This window comes from Nannobrachium achirus (genome assembly GCF_963921795.1).
Source record: "Nannobrachium achirus genome assembly, chromosome: 4".
Lineage (NCBI taxonomy): Eukaryota > Metazoa > Chordata > Actinopteri > Myctophiformes > Myctophidae > Nannobrachium > Nannobrachium achirus.
Window position 1 is genome coordinate 65,635,404 of NC_137813.1, and position 20,528 is coordinate 65,655,931.

General features: G+C 39.9%; 3 protein-coding genes across 3 annotated transcripts in view; 1 reads left to right on the forward strand and 2 right to left on the reverse strand.

The window, feature by feature from the left end:
* LOC308283117 (ataxin-2-like protein) overlaps window positions 1-9,195 on the reverse strand; it is a 50,273-nt gene extending 41,078 nt beyond the window's left edge. The window contains exons 1-3 of the mRNA XM_080723498.1: window positions 9,062-9,195; window positions 3,421-3,466; window positions 1,362-1,418 (exon numbers count right to left, since the gene is read on the reverse strand). Coding sequence (XP_080579624.1) covers window positions 1,362-1,418; window positions 3,421-3,466; window positions 9,062-9,078 — 120 coding nt within the window. The 5' untranslated portion in view covers window positions 9,079-9,195. The remainder of the gene's footprint in view (window positions 1-1,361; window positions 1,419-3,420; window positions 3,467-9,061) is intronic.
* Window positions 9,196-11,755: 2,560 nt separating this feature from the next.
* On the forward strand, window positions 11,756-13,159 carry LOC308283118 (nuclear factor 7, brain-like; the record flags this gene model as incomplete). The annotated part of the gene is made up of 1 exon (XM_080723499.1): window positions 11,756-13,159. The coding sequence occupies one exon, from the start codon at window positions 11,756-11,758 to the stop codon at window positions 13,157-13,159; it is 1,404 nt and encodes a 467-aa protein (XP_080579625.1).
* A 3,090-nt stretch (window positions 13,160-16,249) lies between these two features.
* LOC308283421 (UNC93-like protein MFSD11) overlaps window positions 16,250-20,528 on the reverse strand; it is a 30,536-nt gene continuing 26,257 nt past the window's right edge. Inside the window, exon 15 of the mRNA XM_080723852.1 lies at window positions 16,250-19,969. Coding sequence (XP_080579978.1) covers window positions 19,808-19,969 — 162 coding nt within the window. The 3' untranslated portion in view covers window positions 16,250-19,807. The remainder of the gene's footprint in view (window positions 19,970-20,528) is intronic.

A 20,528-nucleotide genomic window follows, 5' to 3' on the forward strand; every position in this document is an offset into this window, starting at 1 on the left:
ATTTGAAACTTGGAGATACAAGGTTTCTGCCCGACAGTGACGATATTTTAGTGATTATGTTGCAAGGAAAACGTTGAGATAATAGCCATTTTGGTTAGAACTGACTGAAAATAACTTTGTACTTCAAGTTTAAAATGATACTAAATATTTTTCAATTGTCCAAATAAATTCCAAATATTATCAAATGATCTCGCGGCACCCCTGGACTGCCGTCACGGCACCCCAGGGTGCCCCGTCACCCACTTTGAAAACCCCTGTACTACAGTATCAACACTGCAATGTAGAAATACTCTACAAGTAAACATTCAGAATTCAGAATTACATTTTACTTGAATAAAAGCACAACGATGTTGGTATCAAAATGTAGTTAAAAGTATCAAAAGTAATCAAGTTTTCAAATGTATAAAATGCACAAAAATACCTTTGGAAATAGCAGAACCACAAGCTCACATTGGGTCAGATAGCGACGCATTGTGAGCTTGTAGATCTGCAATTTCCAAAAGGCCGAAATGTAGTATACAGGGCTGAAGTGGGTATTGTTTTCTGATAATAATCAAAAACTAGTAACTACAGTTTTCAAATAAATGCAGTGGAGTAAATGTACAACATGTGCCTCTTAGATGTAGTAGCGTAGAAGTAAAACTACTGAAAAATGGAAATCCACACCAAACCTCTTTGCCGAAATATAATCTGTGAGCTTGTGGATCTGCTATTTTTGGCTAAAGTTTTCCTCAGAATAAGAATAGGGATGCTAGAGTTCAAGTGGTTAATGTAATAAAGAGCCTGTCACACAAAGATTTGGCAGCCCCAGGGGCGTCAATTGGGTATGGCAGGGGTATGCAGCTGCCATACCTTGGGTCCAGGGGGGAAAATAAAAGTTACTTTTAAATTATAAATCCATGAATGTCTCTTTGTCTATCTGTTCTGGTTATTATGTATTTAAATTACAGTAAAATAACTACAAATGCAAAATTTAACCAAATGGTCACTTTAACATTATTGTTAATTGTGGCACGTTTACTAACGTTCCAAGTTTAGCTGCACTTGAACAACCGTTCCAGGCTGCCATATCCAGCCGTAGAAACGGGGGGGAAATAAAATGTACTTCTTAAAATAAATGTATTGTGCGCCTTCGCGCGCGTGCAAGACACCAGTCATGTTGCCATACCTTAGCTTTTTCTGAACTGTCCGCCACTGTGCAGCCCCCCCCCCTCCCAGTTACTCCGAGGACCCCCTGTATAAGACCCCTGCGATACACAAAGTATGTGTGTGTGTGTGTGTGTGTGTGTGTGTGTGTGTGTGTGTGTGTGTGTGTGTGTGTGTGTGTGTGTGTGTGTGTGTGTGTGTGTAACAGGACTCACCACGACCGCAGTGAGAAAATGAAGCATGCGGGCATTGCTGTAGACGCCCTCAAACACCTGCAGGGCAAAGACAACACAACGAGCACAAGGTCAGGCTCTCAAATGACACACTAGCTCTGAACCTTGACCTTAAACAACAACACAAAAAGAAACACATCGTTTACACCCCCCGTGGCGTACTAATTCTGACTTCCCTAACCCTGACAACAAGGCACTCCAATGGTGTCTCTTTGCACTCGACCGGCACAATTTAGAAATGTATGCTATTACAAAAGTACATGTTTTGGTGGAAATAATGTCAATAATAATGGACTAAGCTTTTTGCAGCTTGTGTGTGATGCTATAGTGCAGGGGTCAGCAACCTTTTTTGAAATGAAGTGCCATGTTTTTATTTTCTAGAGTGTAAAGCCTCGATCAGAGTCGTGTAGTCTTTTTGAGTCATGAAACTACGTTACGTCAATCCTCGCGGTGAAGAGCTTTCCACCGCGAGTCCCGACACATCTCTCTGTTTTTACTTTCAGACAGATAGGCTCTTCACCCCGTTCACTGATTGGTCGACCTGACCCAGTCAGTCACGGTGAATATAGGACTTCACCGTGACTGACTATGATGGCCTTCACTTATTTTCTGACTTGAGGTGGAAAGCTTTCCACCTAAAATTTGCGGTGGATAGCTCTTCACCGCAGACTCTGATCGAGGCTTTAGTGTGCCTAAATACTTTATAAGCGTTAAGGACGTCCACAACTACAACACCAGAGGCAGCGCCAGAGATCACGTTCAACCCAAAGTCAACTCAAACAAAGGGTCAAACTCGTTCTTCTGCAATACAACCAAAATGTGGAACGCCCTACCGAAGGCCTTAAAGGAGTGTGGTTCCCTAGCATCCTTTAAAATCGCCCTGAAAAACCACTTACAGGCGGCAGCCATTCGCAACTGGCAATAACAAACCTAGCCCAGCCTCCCCTGACCCTTCTTTGTATTTACTTTACTTTACTTTACTATATCTACTGCATAGTACTGTGTTCTATCTGTCTGTCATTCAATGTTATATGAGATACTTCAATGGTTTCCTGTGTAAATAAGCCAAGTGCATTCCTAGGATCTCCTTTTAGTTGACCTTGCACCAGTGAACTGTACGTCATGAAACTGTACCTTTTTCTATGCAAACTTCTAATAAAGTCTTCAATCAATGTCAACATACATATTTTGATTGGCAGGACATTGTTATAACGGTCAGTAGACCCAGAGCAATAATCCACCTATCTCCCCGACTCCCTCCCCAGTCAGAGTTCAGAGTTTTAATGAATGTCGAATTTTGTGCAAGATGTTATTTGCTATAAATGAGCTAACTTCATTTAATTGACCACGTTCTCTCACTCACTTCTGCCAGTGTGCCGGTGATCACCCTCCCCTGTGCCAATGTTGGCACCCGTGCCTAAGGTTGCTTAGCCCTGCTACAGTGTGATCAAGTAGGGGCATTCATGAAAATGAAAAAAGTCGGTCCTTGAAATGAATAGGGTTGAGAATCACTAAGACAGAAAGAGTCTGGTTGTTGTTGTTTTTGATTGATTGTTTGATTACTATTACTAATACTTTATTAGCCGTTTATGTAGGAAAAGCACAGGACAGTACAGTTCAGATACAAGGTCTCCTATGGCTAGGGCTGTCACAATTATTAAATACTCGTCTAATCACAATTTTGCATGATCGTCATAATCGTTTCCATGTTGAGAAATGTTAATATAGTTTCAAACACACTTCAAAAAGTGCTGGAAATAGCAGATCTGCAAGATCACAACGCATCACATTGTGAGCTTGAATGAAGCCTTAAGGTGGTTGCACACTGCTGCGTTTTTCGGGCCGAATATCGGAGTGAATTTCGGAGCACGCAAATAAAAAAATCAACCTCACGTTATGTCAATCACGTTTGCACACTGCCGTCCGTTTCGCGCACCACTCGGTCCCTTGCTCTCTCTATCTCTCAGTCTCTCTCTCTCCTTGCCCTGAAAAACGCATTTCGTGTATAAGCTGTTCCAGAAAGAGACATTCAAATACTTACGGGAGATGACTGACTCTGTGACGGTGGCTTCATTGTGTTTCTTGTCCTGAAAGAAAAAAATAAATACAGATAAAATAAAATAGAAAGATTAGTTTAACGTTATAAGCTGGTTATTAACACTTCTAGTGCCATTATTTTTCTAATCATCCAGACAGTGTGACGCCATTCACTGCGCTTTATTTTGAAGAGCCCCGAAAGCCACAATCGTGTCCACGTTGTGGAAATTCACTAGATAGACCGGGGTGTTTACTTTCACAAGTAAATGAAAAATTCGAATCGCGGCCGACAGTCACAGGCCAGTGTCGCCGTGAAAAAAAAGTGTTTCTCTGCGATCAAAGCGTTTTTGGTAAAAAGTTTTGATCAAATTTGAACTTGGATGAATTGTATCTCTATGCCAGGGGTTTTCAAAGTGGGTGACGGGGCACCCTGGGGTGCCGTGACGGCAGTCCAGGGGTGCCGCGAGATAATTTGATAATATTTGGAATTTATTTGAATTTGAATATTTAGTATCATTTTAATCTTGAAGTACAAAGTTATTTTCAGTCAGTTCTAACCAAAATGGCTATTATCTCAACGTTTTCCTTGCAACATAATCACTAAAATATCGTCACTGTCGGGCAGAAACCTTGTATTTCCAAGTTACACTCTAAGAAAGAATTCTGTGACCGAGTAAATAGCACTATTAGAAAAAGTTATATTTACTCAATAAAATCACTGAATATCATGTATGTGATTGTTTGAGTAGGTCACACCAAACAAAATGAGTAAAAATCCAACTGTTCTTTTTGAGTTAGATGTACATATATTATTTGAGTTAATTTCATGAGAATAAATTAGTATTTGACCAACTGATTTTATTCATGAATTAGACTCAATTTGTTTTGGTAATTTTCCTTCATAATATTTGAGTATGGAGTACTTATATGGATCAATTTAAAAAGACCCTTAATTATTATTCATTCCAACTTAATAATCTTTCATCTCTCACAACAACTTAAACAATTGAGTAGATATGACTAAGATTCAAAATTGTACACAAGGGTTCATGGGAAAGTTCTACTGGAACATTCTGTCAACAAACAGCAGCAGCACACATCTTCTTCAACAAGAAACCTGGAGAGTGTTTGCAAATATTGGTAAGTAGATTTACTGTATCTTTGTGCATATAGGCTACACAAATGTATTGGGTATAACTTATGTTCTTTACAAAGGTTTGCAGCTAGTTAAGGTTACAGTGAGGGGAATGTGCAAGCCCTCTAGTCATTGTGACTTTTTGCATTTATTACAAGCTATGCACATCTGCATACAATGGTGTGTACAATGAATATAAAATGCACAGGTATAGGCCTACATTATTATCTACATGTCTTCTTTTTTACTCTCTTCCCCTCATCTCTGTCTTCCAGGTTAGTGCAAAGTTCAGGATGATCACCACACTGAATCTTGAGCCAAAATGTATGGCAATGTTGGACTTCTATACCCCCAAACTACTGTCCATGTTCCAGTCCAAGAAGGGCAGTTTGGGCACAAATGAGTATTGTACTTCAGGTATGAAACTTTCATTTACTCTAACTGCTTTAATTATATTTCACCTGGCTAATGACAATAATTACTATATTAATTTATGCTAAACTCATCTTTATCCCCTGCAACTCTCTCCTGATTATTCATTTCTAAATGTATGTCTTAATAGCTACTAAGGACAGTCTCCCAGCTTCCGTTGCTAAAACTGGGTTGTGGAAACAATTGTATTGCCAAAGTTTATGTTAGTTATGAAAGTGCAGTCATACTTTTTCTTTATTGTTCAAATAATTATTTTTCTATTCTGCAGAGAGGAATCCCCAATCAACGAACACGAGAGGTCATCATCCGATGTCTCATCGACCATCTGGAAGAAGATAGTGTCAAGATCAAGGACTTTCAAGTTAGTAAAATAAATGTTTTGACGTTTTAATGTCATCGTGGATGAGACCATCACATGCAAAGGAACAGCATAGTGATGTCCAGAGAATGAGGTTGTGACATTGGCTGAATGGCTGTTGCATCCGTTGCATGTCTGGTCCAACTGATTCAAGATTATGCCCAGGGCTGCATGTGTGGAGACAGCTAGGATTGCTCAATGTGTGTCTGTGTGTCTTGTAACATTTAGCCTGAAAGTGAGCTCTAAACAATTATCTTCACAATGTGTGCAGGAAGGAAGCTGCTGGTGCACCTGTCAGAGTAGAAGAGAAGTTGACAGAGGAGGTGATGATGACGATGAAGATCTACCTGCTGCAGAACCAAGAGGACTCAATGAATGAACCTACTGATGTAGGTATTGTGATTAAGGGCATCACTGCCCTCAACAATCTTGGGGGTCTGCTGCTATCTGTTGGGACTGTTCTATGCCTTTAATCTGAGATACCCCAAGAACCTCAGATATGGTCTTGAGATGTTCCAAAAAGTACTGGTTGAGTTGGATCCTGGACACCTTTCAGCCAAAGTTCAGAGACTGAAAAAATGTCTGCTTGCCGACTACTGTTCAGCAAGATGCTCTCAGAAAGTGGGTATGACCTACTGAAAGTGGATTTATTGTCATAACAGCATTTTTGCAATGGTATTTGTTGCTGATAGTAATTAGTTAATGTAAAGTGTTTGTTTCTGGTGCATTCGAGTCATAATGCAAACAGGTCAGTTTAGCATATAGACATTACACGTGTGCATAGTCAATATGTTTAAATGTTGAGCTACTGTAAATGCTTATTTATTATTTCATATTCCAAGTTGTGATTTTCTTTCATGCCAAATGGCCTCTGACTGTCTTCTTTAATGTATTTTGTGGTTATGACTTACTGTTCATTTGATGGGCTCATTGTTCTTATGGTGCATAATGTTTGACAGACTGCTTACTTACAGTATGCACAGTTCAATTAGAGGTACTTATATACAGTATTGTGAACACACACTGCTCTTTAGTAAACAGAACATTTTAAAAGTGTCAGGGATACCCCTTTCCTGATCATTATCTTTAAACATATTGTTTTTGCAGGCATTGTTGCATGTCATTTACATACTAAGGTATGTTGAATGTTCATACTTGATGTGGTGTTACACTGGTCAAAATTAGTTGATTAAAACATAATTATCTGCATAATTATTTCATGTGTATTCATTTGACATCATGTACTCCTGGAGTAAAAGGTAAAGTAAATGAAAGGGGTAAATGGTACTATATGAATTAAATCAATAAAAGTAAATGAATAGAGTAAATGTGACATATTTGTTTTGTTAAATCATACTCTAATATTCAATTAGATCTACTTAATATTTCAATGTATTTACTTGTAGTCTTTTGTGGCATTGACTGAATAATTTAATTATATCTACTCAATTTCTTTAGGTCATTGTACTCAATTTTAGTTGTTAATAAGTACGTAAAAGTTTTGGTTACTTTTACTCAAATTAATTGAGTATCATCTACCTGATTTCATAACAGTAATATTTACTCAATATTTTTGAGTGTAAAAATGTTTCACCAATAAAATTGAGTAGAGCCTAGTTTTTGTTTTTAGAGTGTACAAGACCGTCGCACAAAACTAGTGAAAACAGCCGATCTACAAGCACACAACGCCTCGCATCTAGTTTAGTACATATTTTAGATGATAAATACAAAACGAACGGTTTCCACCCGAGAACGATGATATGCTATAAATATAAGGTGCTGGGAGAGAAAATTATAATGTAGGGGTGCCTCGGATTAAAAATAATATTTATGGGGTGCCCTGAGACAAAAAAGTTTGGGAACCCCTGCTCTATGCTATGTTATTGGTCACAAATTAGATTGCTAATCTATCTAGATGTTTCTAGCTAGGATATGGGATATGGCTGCCCGACCAGGGTCAATTGTTGCAATGTGTTAATATGCAAGCAGATTTTATTTTATTTATTTGTAATTTTTTGGTCTGGGATTACATATACTTTCATGTTCGTAAATGGAAAAATAAAATCACTAAATTTCAAAGTAAAACATTTAAATACAAAAGTATAGGCATACATTTGAAAAAAACAAAACTGAATTAATATTTACATAATTGCAATGAAATACTGTATATAAAACATGATTAAGTAGCAATTACTAGTCAAACGCTATAAGGGCGAGTGGTGACTGTAAGGTCATGATAGAAAGTTATCAAATAATGTGTTTTTCTTTAATTAAGTGATATGGAGGAGGAGGCATTTAGAAACACAAATATTCAATTCAATTGAGTAACTGTCTGTAAAGCAGTGCTGTGTGACTGAAATCTTATTAGTGGTATTACTACTTATGGCACATATGTTTCTTATAACAAAAGATGACTAGTGAATTTCAAGTAGTCTGTGAAGGACAATGTAAAAAGCGTTACTTTTGACGCTACTCTCCTTATTAATTTGAGGGGAATTATTTGAGAAACCGTCGTTACATTTAGGAAAAATACCCAAATAAGCAACTAGCTTTATAGAATGAAGCCCGCCCAGCACCCCCACCCAGCCTACTATTATTTTCAAGCCTTACACAGAGAGAGAGAGAAATGTACGCTTATAATAAGCAGACATGGCAACACACTGGTCACTAGGAGGAACAACAAAGTTTATGTGAGGTGACAACAAGCAGCTAGGCCAGAGGCGTCAATTGGGTATGGCAATGTATGGCAGCTGCTATACCTTGGCAACAGGGGGAACATTATGAAATGTACTTCTTAAAATAAATGCATCATGCCTGTTGCTAAGGTATGACTGGCGCCTTCCACCAGTCATGTTGCCATACCTTAGCTGTTGCTGAACTGACGCCACTGGCAGCCAGGCTGGTCAGCTGACACCAACACAATGGGCCAGCCCAGATAAACTAACATCACAAACAAGGCACTGCATCGACCCTGCATATGAACGTCAACCTCATCATTACTATTCTAAAACGTTATTAAACAGTTATTACTAACAGAAAAATCGATTTAATAACGAATTATGTTTTGAATACACATACACACATGGACCCCTTTGTAAATATAGTGCTATCTTGGGTTATGCTTTTAGCATCCTTTTGCATGAGTCTGTACCTCTGAGCTTTTGTTGGTGTTTTTGCAAACTGTTAATAAAGTATTCAATCAATCGAAATCCAATGAACAAAAAAAATATTGTTTAAAAATGGCATAGGCTATAGCTTTAGTGTATTAGTATAATAGCACGTCTATCTGTAATAACCTCACTACGCCTTGATAATAAGATGCCATGGTGTGATCTTGTAGGCATAGACAATGTATGCATGCCACCATATAAAATACTGCTTATGAGTTAATCGGACAAATCAATGCAGTAGCCTATACATATTTTTAATCAATGCAACGTTTACGTTGATGCATAAAATAACAAAAACTAATAGGTCTATATGTTAAAAACACACATTCTCGATTAATACAATAATCGAAAAAAAAGTAATCGACGGAATAAGCACTATTTAAGACAAATCGACAGCTGCAGCCATCATCATTTAGTAGCCTACATATTGTTATTAAGTTAGCCTGCGATAGCTGCTGGCTAACCCCAGCTCTAGCTAACATGTCTACTTTAGTAGTGCTTGTTTCTGAACGTGATCTTGCTGTAGAAGAGAAGATAAAAGGTAGCCTACTTTTTAGTCATGTGCATCCCTGTCCATCCGCTGCTAATGTCAACGCTGCGATCGGATCATCATCACCACCATCATCTTCGACAACAACAATAACAATAACACACGCGCGCACACGCACACACACCGTCTCTACCGTCGATGAGGACAACAACAAAAACACTGCGACGAGGGGGCGCTCGATTCAATAACAGCCGGCGAATGGCCTGCTCCCTGCTGCCCTGCCGCCGGCGGGCGGGGCTGGAGACCAAAAAATGTATATCACCGTTTCCGAAACCCCTTAATTTTTTTCTCCCAATAGTTTCTTTTTTATCACTATTATTTCAAAACATTTTCAAAAAACATTTCCAAAAAGCAACACATTTAATTAATTGAAAACTATATACAATATTTTTTCCCCCCTCAATAATCTCCATAAAGAAATTAAAGAACTAGCCTATTAAAATAAATGAAAAAATAAATTAGAGAACAAATGTTTAAGAACATAAGATGAAGTAGGGAAAATTGTAGATCTACAAGCTCGACAATGCGGCACAAAAGTTGTGAGCTTAATTATTTTCACTAGTTTGGGTTCCGGGCAAACTCATTTCTCTTTTCGGTCTTGAGATAAAAGTTTGGGAACCATTGAAAGGCTAATAAATGTTTGGTCTAGTAACTGTTCATATGTTATTTGTTATTCATTATGCATCACTTCTGCTTGTATGTCACCAAAAATAATTGGCTTTTTATTTATTTTGAAAAACGTTGTAACAACAAAACATAGTTATTGGTACAGTGCAGCACAACATCACTTTGAGGTGATATATCATTTTATCTGCGGCAACCGGAAGGACCGGGTCATATGAACGAGCGCTCCTCAGAAGGAACCCGCCCCCGGCCTGTGCTTTGCATTGTGAGTGGACGAAGTCGCCGTCAATCAATGTGTCCGCGTCTTCCTATTGGTCTGAATGTCGGTCAGTGACGAGAACATGGAACTGTGTCACTATGAGGACATCTACTGACCACACGGCACACGCGCACGCACGCACACGCGTGCGCGCGCGCGCACACACACACACACACACACACACACACACACACACACACACTGTTTTCTTTTTTTTGTTCTCTCATTTTATTTTATTTACATATCTACTGCATAGTAGGCCTACTGTGTTCTATTCGTCTGTCATTCAATGTTATGTGAGATACTTAAATGGTTTCCTGTGGAAATAAGCTGTCTTTTCATGGATCTCCTTTTAGTAGACCTTGTACCAGTGAACTGTGCCGTCATGAAACTGTACCTTTTCCTATGCAAACTTCTAATAAAGTCTTCAATCAATCAATCAATCAATCAATCAATCAATAAATCAATCAAAACACACACACACACACACACACACACACACACACACACACACACACACACACACACACACACACCTGGCACTGCCAACCCTCCTGTTTTTGGAAGAAGTCTCCTGTTATTTAACCAAATGACCATGTCTCCTGATCCAGAATTTTCACCCTTTTTCAAAGACCCGCAGATATGCAGCCACAGCCATTAAAATAGGCCTGTATGTAGTTCCTTGGCTATTTGATATGCAAACCGCCAGGGCCTTAGGCCTATTTTATGTTCTTTTTGTTGAAAGGTGTGAGATCTAGCTCTCTCTCTTGCCATGCCACCCACCCAGACACACGCACGCACGCATGCACGCACACACGCAAAGGGCTTTATATTGGCATGAGTAAACATACGTTTACATTGCCAAAGCAGAAGTGTACACAATACAATACAATCGGAAAACAAAATATGTACAGGTGAAAACGTTGTGACGCGTTGTGAGCTTGTAGATCTGCTATTTTTTGGTGAACTTTCCCCCCAGAATAGGGATGCTGGGTTTCAAGTAGTTGTAACGTTATTTTCAGTCAGTTCTGATGGAAACTGATATTTCTCCTTAACATAGCCTACTGTAGGCCTATCTCAGGTGGGAAGATGTGCATACTGTATTTATGTGGCTTGATATGATGTAAGATTCTAAAAGTTAACAGAGTAATTCAAGGGTGCAACGTGAATCTTATCGCCTGTCTCTCTCAATGCAATGCCTTAATTTCTCACTCAATAATAATAATATTTCATCCTTCAGCCTCACTGTTGGCTCTGTACTTGGTCTAGCTTTTTTCCCTCTACAGTTTAGAGGCTAGTTTCACTATTTTTGCGGACCCCTGATGGTGTGTGTGTGTGTGTGTGTGTGTGTGTGTGTGTGTGCGCGTGCGTGCGTGCGTGCGTGTGTGCGAGAGAGAGAGAGAGAGAGAGAGAGAGAGAGAGAGCTGCAACAGCTCTGTGCTGTGTCAAAGCTCCTCCCCTCTCTGACTCAGAGGAGTCAGGAAACAGAAACTTACAGCACTGAGCACACTCTTCTCTGTCAATGCAGACAGATACACACACAGAGACAGGCGAAGATTCACATTCAGATCAAACGCACCTTCCAGTGAGGAGGACAGACAGTCTTTCCACAGCTACAGGAGGGAATACTGACCCAGACCACTGGAACCTGCTGCTGACTCTGTCAACTGAATGGACTTTAACAAGAACCACGATTAAAGTGAAAGGAAACTTTCACAAAGGGAACATTCTAGGAGAAGGGAGTGTTACCACCACTGACTGACTCATTTCCTTTATTGTGTGGAGTGTTTGTTGCTTCATTCAGGGACAAAATGGCATCCAGGGCATTTCGCCCAGAAGAGGATTATTCCTGTCCTGTGTGTTGTGACATCTTTAAAGATCCTGTTATCCTGTCCTGTAGCCACAGCTTCTGTAAAGTCTGTATAGAGAATTGGTGGAAAGATAAGGAAATAAAAGCATGTCCATTTTGTAGGGAGGAACAGTCTGTGGATCCACGCAGAAACCTGGCTCTGAAGAACCTGTGTGAGGCCTTACAGGAGAGACACCAGAGAGCTTCAACAGGGTCTGAGGTTCTCTGCAGTCTGCATGCTGAGAAACTCAAACTGTTCTGTCGGGAATGTCAACTGGCCGTGTGTCTTGTGTGTCGAGATTCTAAAAAACACATCAACCACAGTTTCAGACCCATCGATGAAGCTGCACTGGAACACAAGGAGGAAGTCCAGAAATCTCTGAAGCCTTTACAAGATAAACTGGAGGTCTTTAATAAAGTTAAAACAAACTGTGACCAAACAGCAGAACACATTAAGGTCCGGGCCCGGCACACAGAGATGCAGATGAAGGAACAGTTTAAGAAGATGCATCAGTTTCTAAAGAAGGAAGAGAAGACAAGGATCACTGCACTGAGGGAGGAAGAGCAGCAGAAGACTCAGATGGTGAAGGAGAAGATTGAGGGTCTGAACAGAGACATATCAACCCTTTCAGACACAATCAGAGCCATAGAGGAGGATCTGAGAGCTGAACACATCTCATTCCTGCAGAACTACAAGACCACAGTGGAAAGAGTCCAGTTCACACTGCAGGACCCACAGCCGGTCTCAGGAGCACTGATAGACGAGACCAAACACCTGAAGAACCTGACCTTCAGAGTCTGGGACAAGATGAAGGACATTGTCTCCTACACTCCTGTCATTCTGGACCCCAACACTGCCTGTCCACACCTCATCCTGTCTGATGATCTGACCAGTGTGAGACGTGGAGAGAGACAGCAGCAGCTTCCTGACAACCCAGAGAGGTTTGACATCTGGCGCCGTGTCCTGGGTTCTGAGGGCTTTAACTCTGGGACTCACAGCTGGGATGTTGAGGTTGGAGACAATACAGAATGGGAACTGGGTGTGTTAGCAGAGTCTCATCAGAGGAAGGGAAAGGGAGGGGGTCAACGCTGGAATATATATTTATATGAAGGTAAATACACAGCAGTCTCCTCACCAGGGTCATTCACTGTTCTCTCAGTGCAGCAGAACCCCAAGAAGATCAGAGTCCAGCTGGACTGGAACAAAGGAAAGCTGTCCTTCTCTGATCCTGATACTAACACAGACATACACACCTTCACACACACTTTCACTGAAACACTCTTTCCATTCATTGGCACTTTTCTTACTGTCCCTCTGAAGATGTTACCATGGAAGATCAGTGTAACTCTGGAACTACGTAGTTAGAGATGATGATGATGATGTATTAATCAGATCAGTAATAGTGCCAACAATAATGGTAATTAATATTATGGGGATTTATAGAAATGTAATTGTCTCTATAGTAAACATTGAGATACTTTACTATAAAATGTATCAGATTATTATGATACTTTTACTCCTGCACTTAACTATATTGTACTTTTTACACTATTTCCTAATATAGATTATAGAATCATCACGTTGGAACAATCTCTTTATGACATTATAAAGAATGACATGTTATAATATGATGGCTAGCAGAGGTCAGTATGTTAAATATTACATTAGTTTTATGAAACCACAACGGCTGAGGTAGACTATGAACCCTGCAGTCACTTGAATCACTGTTAATACAATTATAACAAACACCATAATAAAATATTAAAACTGTTTACTTGGAGGTATTGTGGTTCTAATTATGTCACGTTGCCCTGTGTGTGTGTGTGTGTGTGTGTGTGTGTGTGTGTGTGTGCATGCGTCCGTGTGTGTGTGGTTCAGACCCAAAAGAGAAATTAGGCATTTGCCCATGACCCAAACTAGTGAAAATAGCTGATGTGAGCTTCTTCATTACTTTTTAAAAATGTTTCCTAATTTATGGAATTTCTTAGATTTTGCTTTTATTTATGAATGAAATTACTTAAATATTGCTTTTTTGGGGTGGATGTTTTTTAGAAAATGTTTTGAAATAAATGATTAAAAACAAATAGTAGGAAACAAAATACAATAAAATAAAGAGACCCATAACAATTTATCCATGACCTACAAATGCCTTCTGACTCCAGACCCAGTGTTTGGGGGGAGAGTGTCGATATTTCGACGTAACATGTGTTCAACGTTCTTTTTTTTTGACACTGGTGAATGCTAACCTGGTGATTGTTAAAAACTATGCCTAAACCTAACCCAAACCCTAACCTCAGTAAAACGATGCCTAAACCCAACCAAAACCCTAGTCGAAATAACGACACGTAGAAACAGTGAGATTTCACTGTGTTGGGGAACCACGAACCAGTGACATAGACTGTAAGGGATGGTGAACCACTGTAATCTGACCACTCACCTCTTCAGACTCCACCTTAGACCAAGCCTTGTCTTATGCAAAAAGGTTAAAATGACATTTAGATAGCATGTTATTCAGACGATAGGTTCATTATTTACCTATAGCATCCTATAGTTCAATTTCAAATGTTTATGAACGGTGCAAACTGCTCCTTCATCTGCCATTGTCGTACGTACGTCCCGCCCCATCCCATCCCACATTGGCCAAGCTTCACGGGACGCTAAATTAAACTAAAAGTAGGGGTGGGCGATATGGAAAAATACAATATCACAATATATTTACAAGCTGTATTACGATACACATGCAATCTTGCAAAACACATTTTGGCCTATTTGTGTATATGTGACCTGACGGTCGCTTATCTCCCGATTAGGGAGTCTTACTGCTTTATGAAACCTTTCTAGAAAAATGTTAATTCATGAGTTTAGTTCTCTTGCAATGTTGCCTGCGCCAAAGTGTTCAAAAATATCATATCAAATATAAGTGCATAATAAATAACATAATTAAATACTACTGCATTCATGTCTTCATCATCTCTATTCATCGTTAAATATAGAATTCATTCATTTTGTGTGGCAAAGTCTCTCTTAAGTTGAACTCAACTAAATAGCACTGCTAACTTAATTTTCTTTTCTTTATTTTTTATATTACGTTTAAACTGATGCTAGGATCACAGGTAAACCAATAGCCTAAACTAGCATCAGTCTCTCTTAAGTTGATCTCAACTAAATAGCACCGCTTTCTTTTTTAATAATACATTGTTTAGAGCTAGACTGATGCTAGGTTGATTTGCCATGTGCTCCTAGTTTACTGAGGCACTACACCGTCTCTATGCCAGGGGTCTTCGACGTTTTCAGGCCAAGGACCCCTTAGCCGAGAGAGCGATGAAGCAGGGACCCCCAGATTCCATATAGTTTCATCGTTTGACAGCACAATCACCAGTGTATTTTGGATTCATGTCAATTTGTGTTATCAGATATGTAACCACTTGAACCGTCAATACTTAATAAACTTGACCTTTCACTCTGTACTTAGTGTGCTCTTTTTTCCCCTCTACACCAAACCTCTCTGCCGAAAATAGCCGATCTACAAGCTCACAACGCCTCGCGCTTGTAGATCTGCAATTTTTGGCTAAAGTTCTCAGAATATGGACGTTAGGTTCAAGTGGTTAATATAAAAAAGGAGGAAAATAAAGTTTCTATCACTCAAAGATTTTAAGGACCCCCTGTAGTAACTCTGAGGACCCCCTATAGGGGTCCCGGACCCCCTGTTGAAGACCCCTGCTCTATGCATTTGATACATGTGTGAACAAGCTCCATGGTGCCACCTGCTGGTCAAACATTCAATCCTCTGAAGTTGCTGGGAAATATGGAAATTATCAAGTTTTAAAACTAGAGACAGATGGTAATGTCTTTTACAGAGGACTCAAGTTATGGTTGAAATCAAATCAACTGTGCTCACTTGAATAGTTTCTGTTCCTTACCTGCTGTGTGAATTGATTATGGCTACTTATGATTTTGTATGTCCTACAGTACAGACTGATGAGTCAGATTGTGGATTGTTAGTTCTTATTAGTAATCGCATTTTATAATTGTTTGTACTTGACTGGGTTTTAGACTAGTATTATTGTTTTTGTACTTGACTGGGTTTTAGACTAGTATTATTGTTTTTGTACTTGAATGGGTTTTAGACTCGTATTAATGTTTACTGTACTTGATTTGATTATTGTAAAATAGAAAAGCCTCCTGTGGACAGATGATGAGAATTAGCACTCATGCTAAAATCACTTATATCAATGCATCTGGTTTGTCTAATGTGATTGTGATGTCCATGTCAAATAAATAAAACATAACATAACATAGATATGTCGCTAACAGGGTAGACACACTACGCTGCACGCAATAAAAACAAGCAAGCATAATGTAATTTGTGATTTTTTTCATTCAAGTATAAAAATTGTACACGGGTAATTAATTCCCTTGATATCCTAGAGAGACTGCATTGCGTGTGAGCCCAGTCGCAAACACAATCTAAAACCAGCCATTCTAAATGCTCCGTATTCCCGCAATAGATTAGCTACACAGAGTGTGATTCATCAACTGCATAAATAACAGAAACAAAATAAAATAGAAATAAAATACATACAATTTAACGAGTAGGACTGTCATTGTGTCCCGAATTTACTCCAACTGAAGTAGAGTCCCTACGAAGCTACTCTACACAAGGCAAGCTTGCTCTGTGGCTTAAAGGACAACTTTGTTTTTTTTACAAGGGTTCATATTTTAGATTGCAATTAAAGAATATAAAAGATGTGTTAACACTTATGTTGCAATGATTTTTTCTCTTCAATGTCTCGCGTTGCCATGGTTACCATAGACTTCCATGTAATTGTGCAATTGTGTAAAAAGTGCACGCCCATGCCTAGATGATGCACCACGTGTGTAGATGCTGTTCACAGCTTTCAAACAAAAAATCCACTTGGAAATCCGTTCAGGCATTCATGATGTATCAGCCATTATGTTTTCTTCAGATGTAAACAAACATGGCTGCCATGTTTGAAAGAATGAGTTGGTATGGGGGTTAAACATGCAATCTCGCGATCGCGATCATGCCTAATACATTTCTGGGGTGGAGGTCCAAATTTCTTTTTTGAAAAAACATTTTTTGAAAAAAAAAAAACTTTTTTTTTTTCAAAAACGGCCCAAACTCGGGAAACTCGGGGTTGGCACAGCGGTAGTACCAATACAAACTCGGGAAACTCGGGGTTGGCACCATATGTGTTAAAATTATTTCATTTACTTCTTTCTGTTGTTTTAGAGATTCTTATTTCAGTGGGGGCATGCGTACAAGTGGCTAAATATGTCATTTTACACAGAATAAGCCCATTCCCAAGATACAACGCAACCTTTCATGGTTGGATGTGACTTATGGGGGCTAAAAGTGTTGCTGGAAGTAGCAATAAAGAAACTGCAAACCCGGCCTAAGAATGCATATGCTTGAAATAAAAATAAAAAAAGGAAATGGCTTGAGAATCACTGGCCACTAGGGTTGGAAATTGCTAGACGTACCGACGATTCAATTTGATTCTGATTCAGAGGGCCACGATTCGATTATAAATCGATTACCGATGCATCTCGATTCCATTCCATCTCACTGTGTGACAAATAAAACAAAGTGCTTTCTAATGAAAACAGATTAATTTACTTCCATTATATTTCATTGATAATATAAACAAATGGAAGGGAGTTGTTGTAGTAAAAAAATATATAACATAAATTATAACTCAATACTTCTGCTAACCATCCAAAATCAAACAAAAATACTGTACATTAAGCAGCTTTCTTTTCAACATACAAAACATGTATTGGAACATATATTAAAACAAAAAAGAAAATTGTGATTCGATTCATAATCGTCCATGTTCGTTTCGCGATTAATCTATGAATCGATCATGAATGGTAAATGGAGCATTTATATAGCGCCTTTAACCAAGGCGCTTTACAGAAATTGTGCATTACATTCACCCATTCACACATACATTCATACACCAATGGCAGAGGAAACCATGCAAGGCACCAACCTGCTCATCGGGAGCAACTAGGGGCTCAGAGTAGAGATCTTTGCGGGTCCAAATCTTTTTTTCCCCGATTCCGACCTGTTCCGAAAATAATAATCAAATTACAAAACCAAACCTGAGTGGCCCCGTAACGGTCTCGTCCGATTCCGCTCCGTTCCCGACTTTCTTTCTTTTTTTACAGTCCGTAACCCGTGACATTTGTCCCCAAATCCGTTTATTTACGAGGTTCCGTGAGACCCGACCATTTAATGATTATTTAAAGCCCCTTGTTTCATGTGCCGAGATCCACATTCACTCACTGCAGCCGTGCACTGTAAACTGATTGACAGGCACCATTAACAGTCAGAGCGGAGGTGGTTCGAGTCCCTCCTTGCGGCCTCCAGGGGCGTCACACGGCAGGGGGGGGGGGGGTAGTGGGACTGGGTTACGAGGGCCCAAGGTGGAGGGCCCTTAATTATTTTATACTTTAGCTATTGACAAATAGCATATATACAAGCTCAGCTTGCACATCTGCTATTTTTGAAAAGTGGTGAAAATGTGTGCAAATCTTTGAATGTATGTATTTTTTAAGCGAACATTTCGGTCCCCGGAACTAAATATTTTGAGATGGGGGTCCGTGGCCAAATAAATATAATTTTGGGGGTCCTTCACATGAAAACGTTTGAGCACAACTGACATAGAAACAGTTAAAAAAAAAAAAAAACCTTTACGGAACCCTGTGATTATAGTAAATTTACACCCATTGATTCCGGATGGAGACCCAAATGCATTCGGGTCCCCATCCGGAATCAATGGGGGTACATTTATTGTAATCAAATTATTGTCTTAGGAATGCAACAAATACAAAATAATATTATTGAACTCATGTCTCAATGGCGTGAGTAATCAATAGAACATTTTCCATTCTGGAGGTGAACTACTCCTTTAAAGTTAAAGCTCCAAACAGCCCAGAACAAACTAATTAGTGTCGTGCTTGGTCTTCCTCCTCGGGCCCACCTTAACGATCATCACCACAAAAGCGTAGGGTGGCTTAAAGTAGCTGACAGAGTACAGCATCTTGCAATGGGCCTGGTGTACAAGATACACTACACCTCCAAGATACCCATGTACCTGACAAACTACTTCTTAAAGCCAAGGTCAAGGATGTCCACGATCACAACACCAGAGGCAGCTCCACTAATCATGTTAACCTAGATTTAACACTAAACAAGGCTCTAACTCGTTCTCCTGCTATACCACCAACATGTGGAACACCCTTCCGCAAGCCTTAAAGGAGAGCAAATCCCTAGCCTCCTTCAAAATTGGTATGAAAAATCACTGCTTTTGAAATTGATGTTATCCTAGATAAAGTACTATGTTCTATCCGTCTGTCTTTCAATGTTATATGAGATACATAAAGTGTGGTTCCTGTGTAAATAAGCCGTAAGGCTCTCTAGGATCTCCTTTTAGTTGACCTTGTACCAGTGATTTGTGCTGTCATGAAACTGTACTTCTTTCTATTGCAAACTACTAATAAATTCTTCAATCAATCAATCAATTGGGGCGTCCGGTGGCCTACTGGTCAAGGCGCAAACCACATAGGCACCGCCACATAGGCATGATTGCCGCGGCGTCGCCGGTTCGATTCCAGATCCGGACGACCTTTGCCGCATGTCACTCCCCATCTCTCTCTCTCCCCATTTCCTGTCAGTCTACTATCAATAAAGGCATAAGAGCATTTTTTTTTTTTATAAAAATAAATACAAAATCAATCAATCAAAGGATTTGAAATATTCAAAGACTTGCACAAAGTTTCAAGATTATCTACAAGTTCGATATACAATTGAGCTTGTATATCTGTTATTTTTCAGTAGTTGAAGCACAACATAATGCGTTCCCAGTCTAAATGGGTTAAACCTCCTCCCCCTATGAAGAACATTCATGGGGGGCCCGCAGTGAATCCTTGTACGGCCAGGGCCCAGGATTTGGTGCGACACCCCTCCTTGCAGCCTCCACCAGGTCAGATGCTGTGGTAGTCCGAGTCCCTCCTTGCAGCCTCCACCGTCCACTCCGCCAGGAAGAAGGACAGGGAGCCCATGAAGCCCACCAGCACCAGGATGAGCAGCTGCCAGTGGAGCAGCAGGTAGTTGCTGTAGCCGAACGCCAGCGCCGCCATGATGGACTGTGAGTGTGTGGGAGGGGGGGAGAAACACAAACACCATGTTAACAGTACAGCGCCGTCCAGACATTTGCGACAGCTATCGTGTCCGTATCGTTTGAGAATGAGGGGGGGAGGATGGGTCCAATTCATTATCAATGGAGGTCACGTGTTTTTTTTTTGTCTCTTGCAAATCTCTTGGCCAAAATACAGCCTTCGGTTGAGCAAGAGACACGGCAACGACATGAAACCACGTGACTTACATAGAAAATGAATTGGACTCCCCCTCCCTCCCCTCATTCTCAAACGAGACGGAGAAGATGTCTCACGCATATATGTGATTGCGGCCAAAGACTCCCTAATCGGGAGATAAGCGACCGTCACGTCGCATACACAAACTTTAGAAGGCAATGGTAGCCAAGCAGGAGGGAATATGTGAAATGGGACAGATCCATGTTGATGACATGACTTTAGAGATACTGCATGTGTACTGCTTTGCAAAATCTGTAGGAGCAATGTCAAAAAATGGGTTTTGCAAGAATCGGCCTCATGGTGGCACTAGAAGAGGGCCAGGTGAGAGATC